Source organism: Chiloscyllium plagiosum, chromosome 11 (assembly GCF_004010195.1).
Source record: "Chiloscyllium plagiosum isolate BGI_BamShark_2017 chromosome 11, ASM401019v2, whole genome shotgun sequence".
NCBI lineage: Eukaryota > Metazoa > Chordata > Chondrichthyes > Orectolobiformes > Hemiscylliidae > Chiloscyllium > Chiloscyllium plagiosum.
In genome coordinates this window covers 74,851,332-74,864,921 of record NC_057720.1, presented here as the reverse complement: position 1 = coordinate 74,864,921, position 13,590 = coordinate 74,851,332, and the positions used below count along the sequence as shown (strand labels likewise).

The window sequence follows — 13,590 nt, the reverse complement described above, 5'->3', positions numbered from 1 at the left end:
ATAGCTCCATAAAACTGCAGTCATACTCAAGGAGAGATGTTGACACTTGCTGGGGCCTCATCTTTTGTCACAACTGAAATGATAGCTTAAAGTAGCATGATCAAAGACATTTTAATGGATCATGATGACACGTTGTTCCAGTGGCTTTGTGAATGCTGATGACACTATGCATGGTATTAATCGAAACATCATATCTGCCTACAGACCATGTCTAACAAACAATATTCAAGAACAATCACTGTAAATCTTCCTTCTTTCCTTCCCCTATGACTTAGCTGGTAAAGTCATTGCCTGTTGCGTTTTACAGTGAAAAATTTAAAAAAAACAATTTGTGGTCAGTGTTGGTTTTGTCAGCTTCAGTAGGCACAGCAATTGACCTAATTATTCAAGTGTTAGGATATGTAAATATCTAACAGTGTTGCCACTTCTACTTGCCATGCAGTAACTCATTTCTGGAAAACATTATTTGACAACAGTGACTATCTTTCAAAAATTACTTCATTGATGGCAAAGTTTTTTTGGAATGGCATGATGTTGGGATATAAGTGCTATATTAATGCAGCAGCTTTCTTTCAATGGATGTAGCTAGTGGAGAAATGGATATGATGATCTTTCTCATTCAATTGTTTAGCTCAGTTTGGAAGAATGGCCTCTTGCCTTGCGTCTCTGAGGACACTGCAGGCGTCCATGATCAGCAGATGGCAGGTGGTGAAATTTGAATTCAATAAACATCTGGAATTAAACGCCAGTCTAATGCTGGCCATGTAAACAGTGTTGATTGTTGTAAAACCTAGACTGGGTCAGTAAGAGAAAGGTATCTGCCCTCCTCACTCAGTCTGACCGACATGTGACTCCAGCCACACAGCAATCTGGTTGACCCTTAACTGCCCTCTGGGCAGTCAGAGAGGGCAACAAAGACTGACCCAGCCAGAAACACCCACATCAAATGAATTAATGAAAAATAGAAATTAGGTATTTTACCTGAAAGGACTGGAGTAAAATTGGAGGGCGATTGAAAAATGAGCAGTCAATGGACTTCAGGAAAGAGACTGTTTTAGTCCAGTATTACAAGGCAACACAGTTGAGCATTGCAACGGTGCTGTGCTGAGTTAGCTCCGGGAATTGTATTCAGCAGTTAGTGTTATTGACATTTAAGGAGAATCTGATAAAACATACACAACAAAAGATCTTGCTGTGGGTAGCCATGTGTCCCAGAAATGTGCCTTGTGGTAGGTTATTTGGAGATACCCTGTTCCAGTCTTACTTGGGACCCCTTGCTCACTAATATTTTCTGCATGCTAACATTGTTTTCTGTTGTTATGCTGAACTGTAAAATATAATCAATTTTGCTTTCAATTTCCCCCCTTCCTTCACTTTGGCATAATCCATCTCTGACTCTTCCCTTTCTGTCTCCATTAAAGGCAATAAGCTCTCAACCAATATTCACTCACAAATACCTTGATAGCACTTCCTCACATCCCATTCCACTCTGCAAGTTTCCCAATCTCCGTTACATTTGTTCTGGTGACATTACCTTCTATGCTAGCACATTTGATAGTTTCCCTTTTCCTTAGCATTAACACTTCTCAACGTCAACCTGCACTGTGGTTGATAAGGCTCCTTAATTCATTTTAATTTGTCTGTTTCATTTTCAGCAGCTCTATCTTTACCCCCATCCTCTGTCCCTGAACCATGATAGTGTTCCCCTTGCCCTCACCGTCTGCTCACCAACCCCTGTATTCAATGGATGAGTCCCCACCATTTCCACTCTCTCTAACTTGAAGCCAACACCAAGAATATATTTGCATCCAACTTTTCAAAAGCACTTTTCTGTCTGTGATCCCCTGGTTCCAAAATGCAGAAGGTTAAAGACTGCTCCTTGAACCAATTCCCTTCTCGCTATCCAAATTGGCACCAAATACTCCTTCCAGGTGAAACAGTGGTTTGCTTGGCAGATTTGGAAGAATGCGCTATAAAGGATCAGTTCAGGACCATGTTGTGTGTGTATGCACCACTGGCCTGATTTCCAAAGTGCAGAGTTTACAAGCACTCACTGAATACACTTACTGAAATTGGCGGATGGATTTTCACTGAAAATCATGTCCCTTCATGATGGACTGTGCTGGGAATATACAATGAATCAGAATGGCTTGTTTCCTCAACTCCATCAGGGAAAACAATTAATGTTATCTAAAATAGGGCACTACATCTGGAGTGAACAGCAATATTATTTGGAAAGACCAGCCAGGCTTTGATCTGCACAAATGTTGGTCTGTTGCTGCTTGAAGCGGTTATATTTTTAGAGACGCTGTTGATTAAATCCTTGGAATGATCTCATTATGGAAATGAAAAACACCAAGTATTTCAATAAGTGCATGTGCTTTTTAATGTTTCTAATCACAAAATCTGCACACATGAACTGCTCAGCACAGTTATTCATTGTTGGAAGGTGTGTCACCAAAATGGTGTCCTTATACAACATTGCTCCCCTGACAAAGAGTTAAAAGCAAACATGTTTCAAGTAGGGTCTTAGACACAGTGACTGTTGTTGAAAACGTAAAGCAGCTAATGCCACCAAAACAAATGAATTTATCGTGTGTTGTGTAACTCAGCAGCAAGGCAAGAAGCCTGATGCACAACGTTGTTCAAAGACATTTAGGCCCACTGTACTTTTTTTAGTCACTCCTTTTGTGTTGACTTATTCTTCTGTGCACCAACAGCCAAATAACGAGACCATTATTGCTTATTGATTCTGCACAAATGGAAGGAAATAGGATCACTCTCTACCCTTGCTCTGGGTTCAATAGGAGATTAACTATTCTGGCCAGAGCCTGGACCCGTTTGTACGATCCTGTAGGACAGTGGTTCTCCAAGTGTAATACCTGGACGATTGGTGATCTGTCAAGATCCTTCAGGGTCCAGATGGCCCAAGAGTTGGTCGCTAGTGTACAACTCCAGCCAAGGCCACACAGGAGGTCAGACCAACCAACCCAGGATGGTATCACAGAACTAAACTCAATTCCTATCAGCAGCATAAATTGTCATAACTTTGAGCAACAACAATGTAGTTTTCTAAATAAGAGTTACATTTCTGTTGATTATGTTTGATGACGAGTGTAAGTTAGTTTCCCAGATGATTGTCATCCCACTGTGATGATCTTGTAACACATACTACCAAGTTTCAAATACATGTCTTCTCTAGCAGCATAAATGCTCACAATCGGAACACGTCTTCTTTGTTTCTGACATGAGTTATCAATTTATGTTATTTAATTTAAAAATGTACATAAATACATTTCTCACATTTAGGCACTAAAGGTAACAGAATATTCAGTTTCCTTGAATTCAATTAATTTGTGGTGAGCTTTTTTGTGCCAGTAAGTGAGAGTGAACAAGGTCAGATCAGTTGGTCATCTGAAACCTCTCTTGTTCTGCCTACATGCTTGAGGTTAGAGAAGGACTGGTGTTGGATGTTTAAAGGGAACCAGACATAGAAAGTCTCCTCCTGATCTAATATTCCTTTCAGAAATTGAGGAAACCAAGTAGAATTTGTAGAATGACCGTGGTGAGATTTTTGGGATATGTTTGAATGTTCACCTTATTCAATGTTCTTATGTTGTGCTGCACATGGCCAGGAGTCTGATTCAAACATATGCCTATGTAGTATCATTGATATTTCCACCTTAATAAAGCAGTACTTGCAGGGAATATAAAGATTGGAAGAAACATAACTCATCACCTCATTGTAACTGCTTCAATCGACAAACAGTTAAACATAACATGAAGAATGATTTTCTACCTTTGTATTTGGATTTGGCAAACCGAAAATGTCATCACCTCTATAGTATCATGGCCAGAGTGCGAACTTATTGAGCATTCAACAAGCAGTGCCTCATGTAAAACTGAATTTATGTCTAAATGTTCAGCTCAATCTGTGGACACTCCTGTACAGAGCTAATTAAACTTATCTTCCCATGAGAATTGATCTCCAGAATGCAGATGTGCCACACTAACAAGCCCCTTGGGATTTTAAAATTTGCATAATCTTTCATAGTGTTGCCTTAATGATATGTGATATTAATGAGAAAGCGAGACCACTTTAACTAAACATGAATGCACAGCACAACGTAATTCATAAAGAGATGGTTCTGCAAGGTTACCTGCATCTGCAATCAAACTCATCCCAGTAAAACACAGAGAGTTTTATAGACTACGGCAGCATTTATTTTGAAGTGTGCAAATGTTTGTGTTGTTCTTGCAGTTTCTATGCGAACATAGGTGGTTAACTAGAATAATCTCAGCAATTAAGCCTGACCTTTTAACGTTGGAAGTATGAACTACACAGACAATCTCTTAGTCACTTTTAGGCCCTGATGTTTTAATGATGCCCCTAGCATTGCTGAGATAGACTTCTTCTAAAGCTCTTTTATTTCTGCCCATGTTGGCCCTTCTACTTACCCAGTGGTAATCAGATGACTGTAAGTCAAATGCCTTGATGGTCCAAATCACGCAGGTTTGATGTAATTTTCCACAAAGACCACCTCTGTTTCTGAGCGTTAACAATTGGATTTCCCTAAATACAATTCATTCCATGTTCTCCGAGTCTGGGTTAAGCAGCAATTTGCAGGTTAGATCACTCAGTCACGAATTACTGTATCTACAATGGTGCAAGCCTTTTCTGTATCATTACTCATTCAACAATTATGTAACACCCCATACATTCCACTTAAAAAAAGCCAAGCAGTTGAAGCACTCTGTCTTGTAAGAGAGATGACAGCCTGGTTTCAACAGCTACAATATAAACTATTTTTTATTCAAATTGATGGCATATTTATGTGAATCTAAATATTTCTTTCACTGAGTGGCGAGGATTTATCTTCTTTCTAATTTTTTCACGTCGACCAGGAGCTTGCTTTGTCACCATTACATTTACTTAAACATTTAACTTCAAGTAGAGGACCAACTAGCCATTGCTTTCTTCCTCCATGTGTGATAGTAGGAGAAATTGGATAGTATTTCTTGAGAACAGGCACAGGCAAGATGGGCTGAATGGCCTCCATCTTGCTGTTTCATTCGACATAGATTTGCCTGCTTTCCAGGTCTAGGTGCTAGAATGGGAAAAGAAAAGTTGTCAAGAATTTTTTTTTGTTCTCTCAGCCACAGCTTAATTGGTTCAGTCACACGGTTCCAGTTTCAAGTGCAAAAAGTTAAGTCTGATGCACCATTATATTGCCAAGGGAGTGCTGCAATTAAAAAAAAAATTATTCCTGATTTGTGAGTGTTGCTGCCTGTCCCAATGCTCATTGCTTATACGCCTTGGCCTGAAGAAAATGGTGGTGAAACGAAAGCAGAAGTTACTGAAGAAACTCAGCAGGTCTGGGCAGTATATGTGGAGAGAAAGCAGTTAGCATTTTGGCAATGCCCCTTCTTCAGAACAGTTAATTGGGAGCTGCCTCCTTGTACCGTTGCAGTCCTTGAGGGAGTGGTGCCATCTCCCAACTATCTGTTTGTGAGGATGAAAGAGACAGAACATGGCTACTTTGAAGAAGAACAGGGATATCATTCTGGCTAATGCCTCAAACGCTGGAAGATATCACACTTCCATGTTTCCTTGCTCTTCATCATACTCCTCCTGATTTCAAGATTAATTGGAGAATTCTTTTGCTTGGTCATGTGGCGTTGCAGTGTCTAAAGATCTCAGCCCTGCACTGAAAGATGACAGTCTATAGTGTTTTACTATGTGCAAGCAATAGAAATGACAAGTCATGCGTAGTCCCATGAGCACTGTGTCAAAAATGTGGTGTTTTTGTAATGCAAATGTGACCTAGATATGATGTAAGCTTCTGCATTCTGCTCCTGCAGTTAATGTTTATTTGGTCATTTGAGTTCACAAATTGTTCAATAGTTTTGTAATTAAGTCGGCCCTTTTTATTTACTTCAAACTGTATAAAATTCTAACAGTTACTTTGAAATTTGAACACTAGATCAGGGATTATTTCCACCTCAGGTTGGTATTTTGTGATTCTCGCTGGCAAGTGTGCATACGTTCCAGAACAGAAATGAGCTTAACTCTGATACCCTTCACTGCTAAATAATCCACTGACATTCACTGTCCACAGTCAGAGATGAAGATAAAAGGCTTTTGATGCAATTCTAGATGGTTGCTAACGCTTGGTCTAAAGCCTGTGCTGAACTGGCTGATCCCATCCATAACTGAGATGGCCTTTCGATTACCCCGGGGCAGGGAGACGAGAGATCAGTTAGCACTTGTGAACCTGACTCTTAACCAGTGTCCCTATAGCTTGAGGATAGAGTGGACTTGGGCTTTGATACTCCCTGCTGTCAAATGGAGAGATTACATTATCCATCAAGTGCTTGTTCGACAGTTAAAGAGAAAGCAAAGAAGATGCACATTTATACAGCACCTTTCACATCTTCAGGCAAGTATTTTGGGTGTTATGAACACAGCAACTAATTTGTGCTCATTGAAACTCTAAGAACAGCAGCACCCACATTAAAAGGGTGTGGAAACAGTGAAAATCTAATGAAATAGAAGCCAGTGCATCCAGAAGAGTGAGGTAGATATATCTAGTACTGTGCACAGCTGGAGATTTTACCTTATAAAAAATCCACAGACTGCGCAATAAATCTCCATGAATTACATCAAAACTGTTTGGCAGGTTAGGCAGAACAACTGATGTCTCTCTCCTCTGGAACCGAGAAGGCTGAAAGTGGCCTAATGGATTATGGTTAAGATAATGAAAGAGGCCATGGGCTAGATGTAGAGAAATGCTTCTTGTTTTGGACAAGTCACAAATTAGACATTTAATTTTGTCAATTTATTGCCATGTGATTCAATCGTGGCTTATCTGACAGGTCTGGCACTTTTTATTCTGTACAAAGAGATTTGTGAGGAAAGTTGTTACCATTTGATGGTGTCCAGCAGCTCATCCGTGAAGTGTAGAATGAGTTACATTTATGTGAGGACTCCTACATAACCTGTTATTACATTATATTACAAAGATGAGTTCATCTGTTCATGAATTCATAGTGCGTCAATATCTTCTCAGGAAGAAGCACATTAGCAAGTCAAGATGTGAGAAGCTCAGGAGGAATGGAATGTATCACCTTGCAAATGAGGCAAATGCTTGAGATTTATGATGTACACTGACTATATCATTTCTTCTTTCACAAGTTTTGATTGGCAGTGCAGATGGCAACTACTGGGATCATTTAGCCTTTTCTGATTGGAGAACAAAATTGATTTGAAATCTCATTTTGCAGATATAAACAGTGCACTAGCTCATTTGTTTGTCTGAAATTCCTCTGCTTTTGTCTACATTTAAGACACTTAGCTGGCTTATCAAAGATATGAGACAAAACAATTGCAGATAAATACAATCCTGCATTTAGACTAAGTACACAATGCATGGTGACTGCACTCAGATGGGGTGTTAACCATCAAAAGTGAAAGAGCCAGTGATGTACATAGTCCCAAGATGATTTTATTCCTGTTTATAGCTTGGTAAGATCACAAACTGTTTCCTTAATCCTTTGGATCTCAATAGGATCATGCTGAGCTATCTTTGAGACCAGAGCAGAATTACTTTGCAGATAAGAGAGTTTTGCATCAACAAAATAACCAACTAAGCAAAAAACACTTCACCTGATGGAGCAGCAACGCTTCGAAAGCTCGTGATAGCAAATAAACCTGACGAACTATAACCTGGTGTCATGTGACTTCTGACCTTATCTACTCCAGTCCAGCACCAACACCTTCATATCTAAGCAAGAGGCAACTTCCATCTTGTAAGATGATGGTTTGTGCCATGATGGTCACTTTTGTGTTGAACATTGCATGGTGTAATTTAGGAGCCCAATTCAGGTATCTCTGCAATGCCGGACAAGATAGTAGGCTGAGAAGGTGCATGATCTGCTGGCCTCTGACTTTTCCAGATCCTCTCTTGGACCAGCTGGGTTTTTGCTCCTGCCCTCCTTTTCCATTGCCCTTTCAAATAGTCGGCCCTCACAGGCAATAGCCTTCACGAGCTGTCTCCCAGTTGGCTGTATCATTGTAAAGTATCTTCATACCTTACTTGCAGTAGTCTTTGAAGCAAAGGTATAGATGCTTAGCAGGTTGTGATCCAGTAGCCAGTTCACCTTAAAGGACACCTTTGTATAAATGGTTGTTATCCATCTGACGCCAACGCAAATGTCATTAACCGGTAAAGTTAACTTTAACAATATAATGGCTTAATGTAACCTTATGAAATGGAGAATGTATTTACTTAAGCATCATGTAAAAAGGTCCAGCTTTAATCAAGCTATTATATCCTGTGTTATATGCTCCAGATGACCTATGCTGTTTTGAACCTCATGAATGTACACTTTTGCACAATACAGTGGACACTCGGGATTCTCAATTTACTGAGTTCCTGTCACAGCTTTCAGCGGAGGCATTCAGCAGAGACTGAGTACCGCCCACATACAAGAGAACAAAGTCAGAGAGGCTGTTGGCCACACTGTGAATGTTTCAAAGGCCAAGTCACGGTGCACAGCCAGTGAAGGGTGGTGATCGAGGCTTTGCAAAAAAACCATGAACAAAGCATGGTCGTTGATGGGAGAGGAGGCAGTTAAAGAGGAGATCAAGCTGAAAGTTCAGGAGTAAATTAATTTGACCACGTTAAGTTTCAGTATAAAGCTCTCATAAATTAAGATGTTTGACAAACTTTTTAGAAAAGACAAGAATTGGAGTTAAGCATGTGAAGGATGCAAATGACTGGAAGCAACACAGTTGGAAAGAGTGGCAGAGATGATCTGTGTGAAAGCCTCTGAATGTAATCAAATCATCCCCTTTTGCTTTGAATGAGTACGTTGTGCAGGCAGTGGACCAAGTGCAGTGAATGCAATCAGAGTTGGGTTGAAAAGGTTCTGTAAATCGAACAGGATGGAACGCTGTGCAGATGTCTCAATGATGATATGCTCCATCACTCAGAAACTCAGCCATTTGTTTTCCTTTTGAGAAAGCCAGAGCTGAGAATGTTAATAGCCCTAGAGTTATAACAGTGGGATTTATTCCAGAGCAGCTCGTCTGCCAAAGCACTGCCTCATAATCTAGCCTTGCGTTGTGGCAATGCTTTAGCTGTGAAGCAATTTCACTTTATCAACTGTTATTTTGGTGTTGGGGGCAGGGGGTTAAAAATAACAGTTTGTAACTGTGTTGGAATTTTCTCATTTTTCCCATGCAGTACTATTAATAAATACTGGTTGCTTTGGTTGTTACCAAGCGAGGGTTACTTCCACAAAGACCGTTCATTTACTTTTCACAAACCAAAGCTCTGTCATTTGCGCACTTCAGTGGAACTTATGTAGAGGTTAACGAGTGCCTGGTTGAACTGTTGTCGGGTGTGGTCTGGCAGCTGTATGGTTAAATGCCATGCTAGGTGAAGGTGTGCTTCACCTTTGGTGTGCACCTGCATTTTATTCAGTTCTACATGCTCTCACCTTCTGAATGTCAGTCTTGGCTCAGTTGGCAGCATTCTTACCCGTGAGTCAGGGAAATGATGGGCTCAGGCCCCATTGCAGACAATTAAAACACATCATGCAAGCTGATAGCCCAGTGCAATATTGAGAGAGGCTGTGCTGTCTCTTTGAAGAGGGTTAAAAGTCACACAACACCAGGTTGTAGTCCAACAGGTTTATTTGGAAGTACAAGCTTTCGGGGTGCCCCTCCTTTGTCAGGTAGCTGGTCTGGCGCAGTGGTCCAAAAGCTTGTACTTCCAAATAAACCTGTTGGACTATAACCTGGTGTTGTGTGATTTTTAACTTTGTCCACCCCAGTCCAATACAGACACCTCCATATCTTTGATGAGAAGTTAATCCAAGGCCCTGTCTCCCCATCCACTTGACGTACCAGAGCCAATATCAAAAGAACAGAAGGATATTCTCCCCATAGTAACATAAATATATTTTATCCAGTCAATATTACTTCAATAATAAAAAGTATTATCTAGAAATTTACTGCATTGTCACCTCAGGAACCCCATTATGTGCAAATTGGCTGTTATTTTTCCAATGTTGGAACAGTGCATAGAGTTGAAAAGGAGTTGTGATGTCCTTGTGTTTGTTAGTAGTGTATATATGCAAGTTCTTTACTCTCTGGAAATCCATGTGTGTTTGCCTATGATGGCCAGGGTAAATGTAACTGGGATCTGAGAATCGGTCCTGGCCACTGCCTGAAATAAGCCACTCTTTTCAAAATTTTAAGCATGTTTGATACAGACCTGGACAACCCAGCTTAGAGTGGGAGTCTCATTAAGTCTTGATAAACAGTACACTAAACACCAAGTTTGTTTTTATGCTCATTCAGACAACAGTAGGGAAACATTACACAATTCATTCCAGCTGTTCATTTCTAATTAATAGATGAGTGATGCCAGTCTGCATATTTAGATTGTATTAGTCTGACTTCAAATGTGCATTGCCTTATTTTCTCAGAAGGCCAGTAAGTACGGGTGATCTATATTAGTGCATTTTTGCCATTGCACAGAATGAGGTGAAATGAATCCAAAAGATTATTTAAAAATATACATTCAGATACACAATATTTATTTTGATTTCTTAAAGAAAGCTATTTAATTAAGATCCATTATCCACTATGCTGTCAAGCATCTAATTAGTTTGCTTTTATGATTTATATTAACAAATGCAAGAAGAAAAATAAGCAAAGTCAGCATTCCAAGATTCATCCATGTTAGATTGAAAAATGAATAGATATTATTCGTACCAAGCAAGGTGTAACAGAAGAAGTGGAGTCTGTCAGAGGTTTGTTGTTATACATTATTTTACATTAATAAAGGATTATCTTAGTAAAGGACTATCTCCTACAGTAATATCACATTTGAATTCACACTGAAAGACTGCAAGGCAGTAATTAATGCGTAACGCTTACCTTTCTGGCACTTGCAAACAATGTAAATGAAGCTCTAAAATGGCTTTTCTTACAGTCGGTGGTCGGCACTGGAGCAGGAATGCTCTGAATAAAACTGTCAGGTATCTCTTGGTACATCAGATCTTGTAAAGCCAGATTGCTTGCTCTGTCTCTACTTAAGTCTCACTGGGGGAGCAGCCCGTATGCCAGTCTTGCATCCTAACAAGCTCTAGCTATTGTTGGCTCCTGCAGTCTCTGAGGGCAGACCCAGTACCAAGCTCCTTCTGTGTCCTTGTTCGAGACAGTACTGCATTCAGAGCCTTAGAATACATACAAAATTTATCTGGCACGGGAGGGGGAAGGGAGAAGAAGGAGGAAGGGAGGCTTTCTGCTTGTGCTAAGGTGGTTCAGCTTGCAGCTGAGAGATAAGAGAGGGGAAAGATTGAAAAGGTCTACATGAGAAGGCATTTATTTTAGTCTTTTGATTCTGGAGATTAAAGCCCAGTCTCTGGCTGAGAAATGCATTGAAAGGTTCTTTTATGGGAGTTTGCATATTCTTAAAATTTTTGGCAAGCCCTTTCAGCTTTCCAAGTAATTGTCTCGGCTAGAATAAAATAATTTTGAACAATAGAAAGCTGCATAGTCAACATATACAGTAAACTGTACTCCAAGTTTAAACTCAAAACCTGAAGGCATCCTTATTTCTTATTACAGCTAGGATGATATGTTTAACTTCAGATCTTTTTATAAGCTGAAGTACATTGAGACTCATAATTGTTATTTGTTTAAAACAAAGGTTACTTATATATTCTTATAGATGTAAAATTATACCAATGTGAATATAAATAAATAGTATTGCAACAATATTATAAAAGTGGGTTTTTAGCAGACGTTTCCTGGTTCTAAATTCTCTGCTCCTTATGCTAGAATTTCACGTGGAACGAGCGGGGAATTTGAGGGTAATATTGACTCTATATCCCTCGTGTAAAACCGAATGGCGTGTTAGCAACTCATTTTACATCTCTCCCCACTCATTGCCACTTTGCTTAACTTAAAAAAAAGGGAGGGAGATGAATGAGCCGTCGATTCACTTTTGATGCTTCACAAGACGGTACAAGTTCATGTTTAACCCATTGGGTGTGAAATACAGATTTGCTGGTTACCCAAGCCCTTGCTGAGTACTGAAGTAGCCAATTCCATGGACTGCATTCATAATAAAACTATAGTTAGATCAATGAGGAGGCAGCACCAAGTTTGCACCTCCATGATAAAAACTGCAGCCAGCTCCCTGCATCTGAACACACACCCAAACTGATACGATGCGGAACAATATCTAACTATGAAAAGAAAATAGGGACAAAACCCACCCATTGCGTTTACAGTGCAGTGGTTTCGAATCGAGTCTTCAAAGCTGACTAAAAAAAATCATAGAATCACAGATTGATCATGGCACAGAAGGAGGTCCTTCAGCCCATTATCTCCATGCTAGTAGTGGATTAGAAACCTGGGGAATGCTCCCTGGGAATGTGTAATCTATGACTATCTACAAATCCAACATTTCCTGTCAAACAGTTTGGAAGTGACTCATCTGTCCACTCAAACACCCTCCACAGAGTACAGATTTCATGGGCTACACTAACCTCACAAACAGAGATACAGAAAACATCAATTTCTCAAGCCAATAAACTTTTCCCAGTTCTGATGATAGCTTATTGATCTGAAATATCATCAGATATTGTCGCTCTCCTTTGATGTCATCTGACCTGATGGATATTTCCAACATTTCGTTTTGCTTCTCAATGACCAGTTTAAATGTTTGCCAGGATAACCCTGCTCTTTTTTGGACTGTGCTGTGGGATCTTTCTCTGTACATTCACAGGGAGGGGAGGCTTCAGTTGAACATGCAATCAAAACTTTTTATTTCTCTCAGTCCTACAGTGAAGCCTAAACTTGGATTATGTACTTAAAGTGTAGGTTCAGTCCACAACAGTTAACTCAAAGTCAAGGGTGCTCTAACAACAGAATAATTGTCTGAAAAATAAGTTTTTGTCCTTGGGCTTAGATTTGCCTTTTACCAGTTGCAACATGCACCTCAAATCTGTTGCCATGGTTTAACATGAAAGAGTGTTATTATCTTTTCTGTGCTGTTCACTCCCTTCTGTTTAAGGGTGAGATGGTGTCCTAGGGGGGAATTGTGTAGTAATCCAACTGTCCAGGCTGAGGCTGTTACGATGCAGGTTTAATTCTCACTATGGTAGCTCGTGGCATTTTAAATCCAACCAATGAAATCTGCAATTGAATGTTAGCCTCAGAAATGGTGACCAGGAAACTATCAACAATTCTCATAGAAAATCCCCTACAAAAAACAAAGAACTGCGGATGCCGGAAATCTGAAGTTAAAAACGTAAGTTGCTGGAGAAACTCAGCTGGTCATTGGACCCCGAGAGATTGACTCTGCTTTCTCTCCACAGATGATGCCAGACCTGCAGAGTTTCTCCAGCAATTTCTGTTTTGGTTTCATAAAAACCCATTTGGTTGATATCTGTCTTTTAGAAAAGGAAATCTGCCATCCTCACCTGCTCTGGCCTACATGTAGCTCTTACCTACACGTGACTCAATAGCAGCATTCAAGAAGCACCTGGACGAACACATGAATAGGA

At 40.0% G+C, this 13,590-nt stretch overlaps 1 protein-coding gene across 3 annotated transcripts in view; it reads right to left on the bottom strand.

Annotated features, from left to right (window-relative positions):
- The window catches only part of LOC122554576 (regulator of G-protein signaling 8-like), a 41,463-nt gene extending 30,209 nt beyond the window's left edge, over nt 1–11,254 (bottom strand). Inside the window, exon 1 of one of the 3 annotated variants that reach the window (XM_043699825.1) lies at nt 10,952–11,254. In XM_043699825.1, coding sequence (XP_043555760.1) covers nt 10,952–11,068 — 117 coding nt within the window. In that variant the 5' untranslated portion in view covers nt 11,069–11,254. Of the gene's footprint in view, nt 1–981; nt 1,102–10,951 lie in introns of those variants that run through there. The other 2 variants (XM_043699827.1, XM_043699826.1) reach the window with 2 other exon arrangements.
- Nucleotides 11,255–13,590: the final 2,336 nt, after the last annotated feature.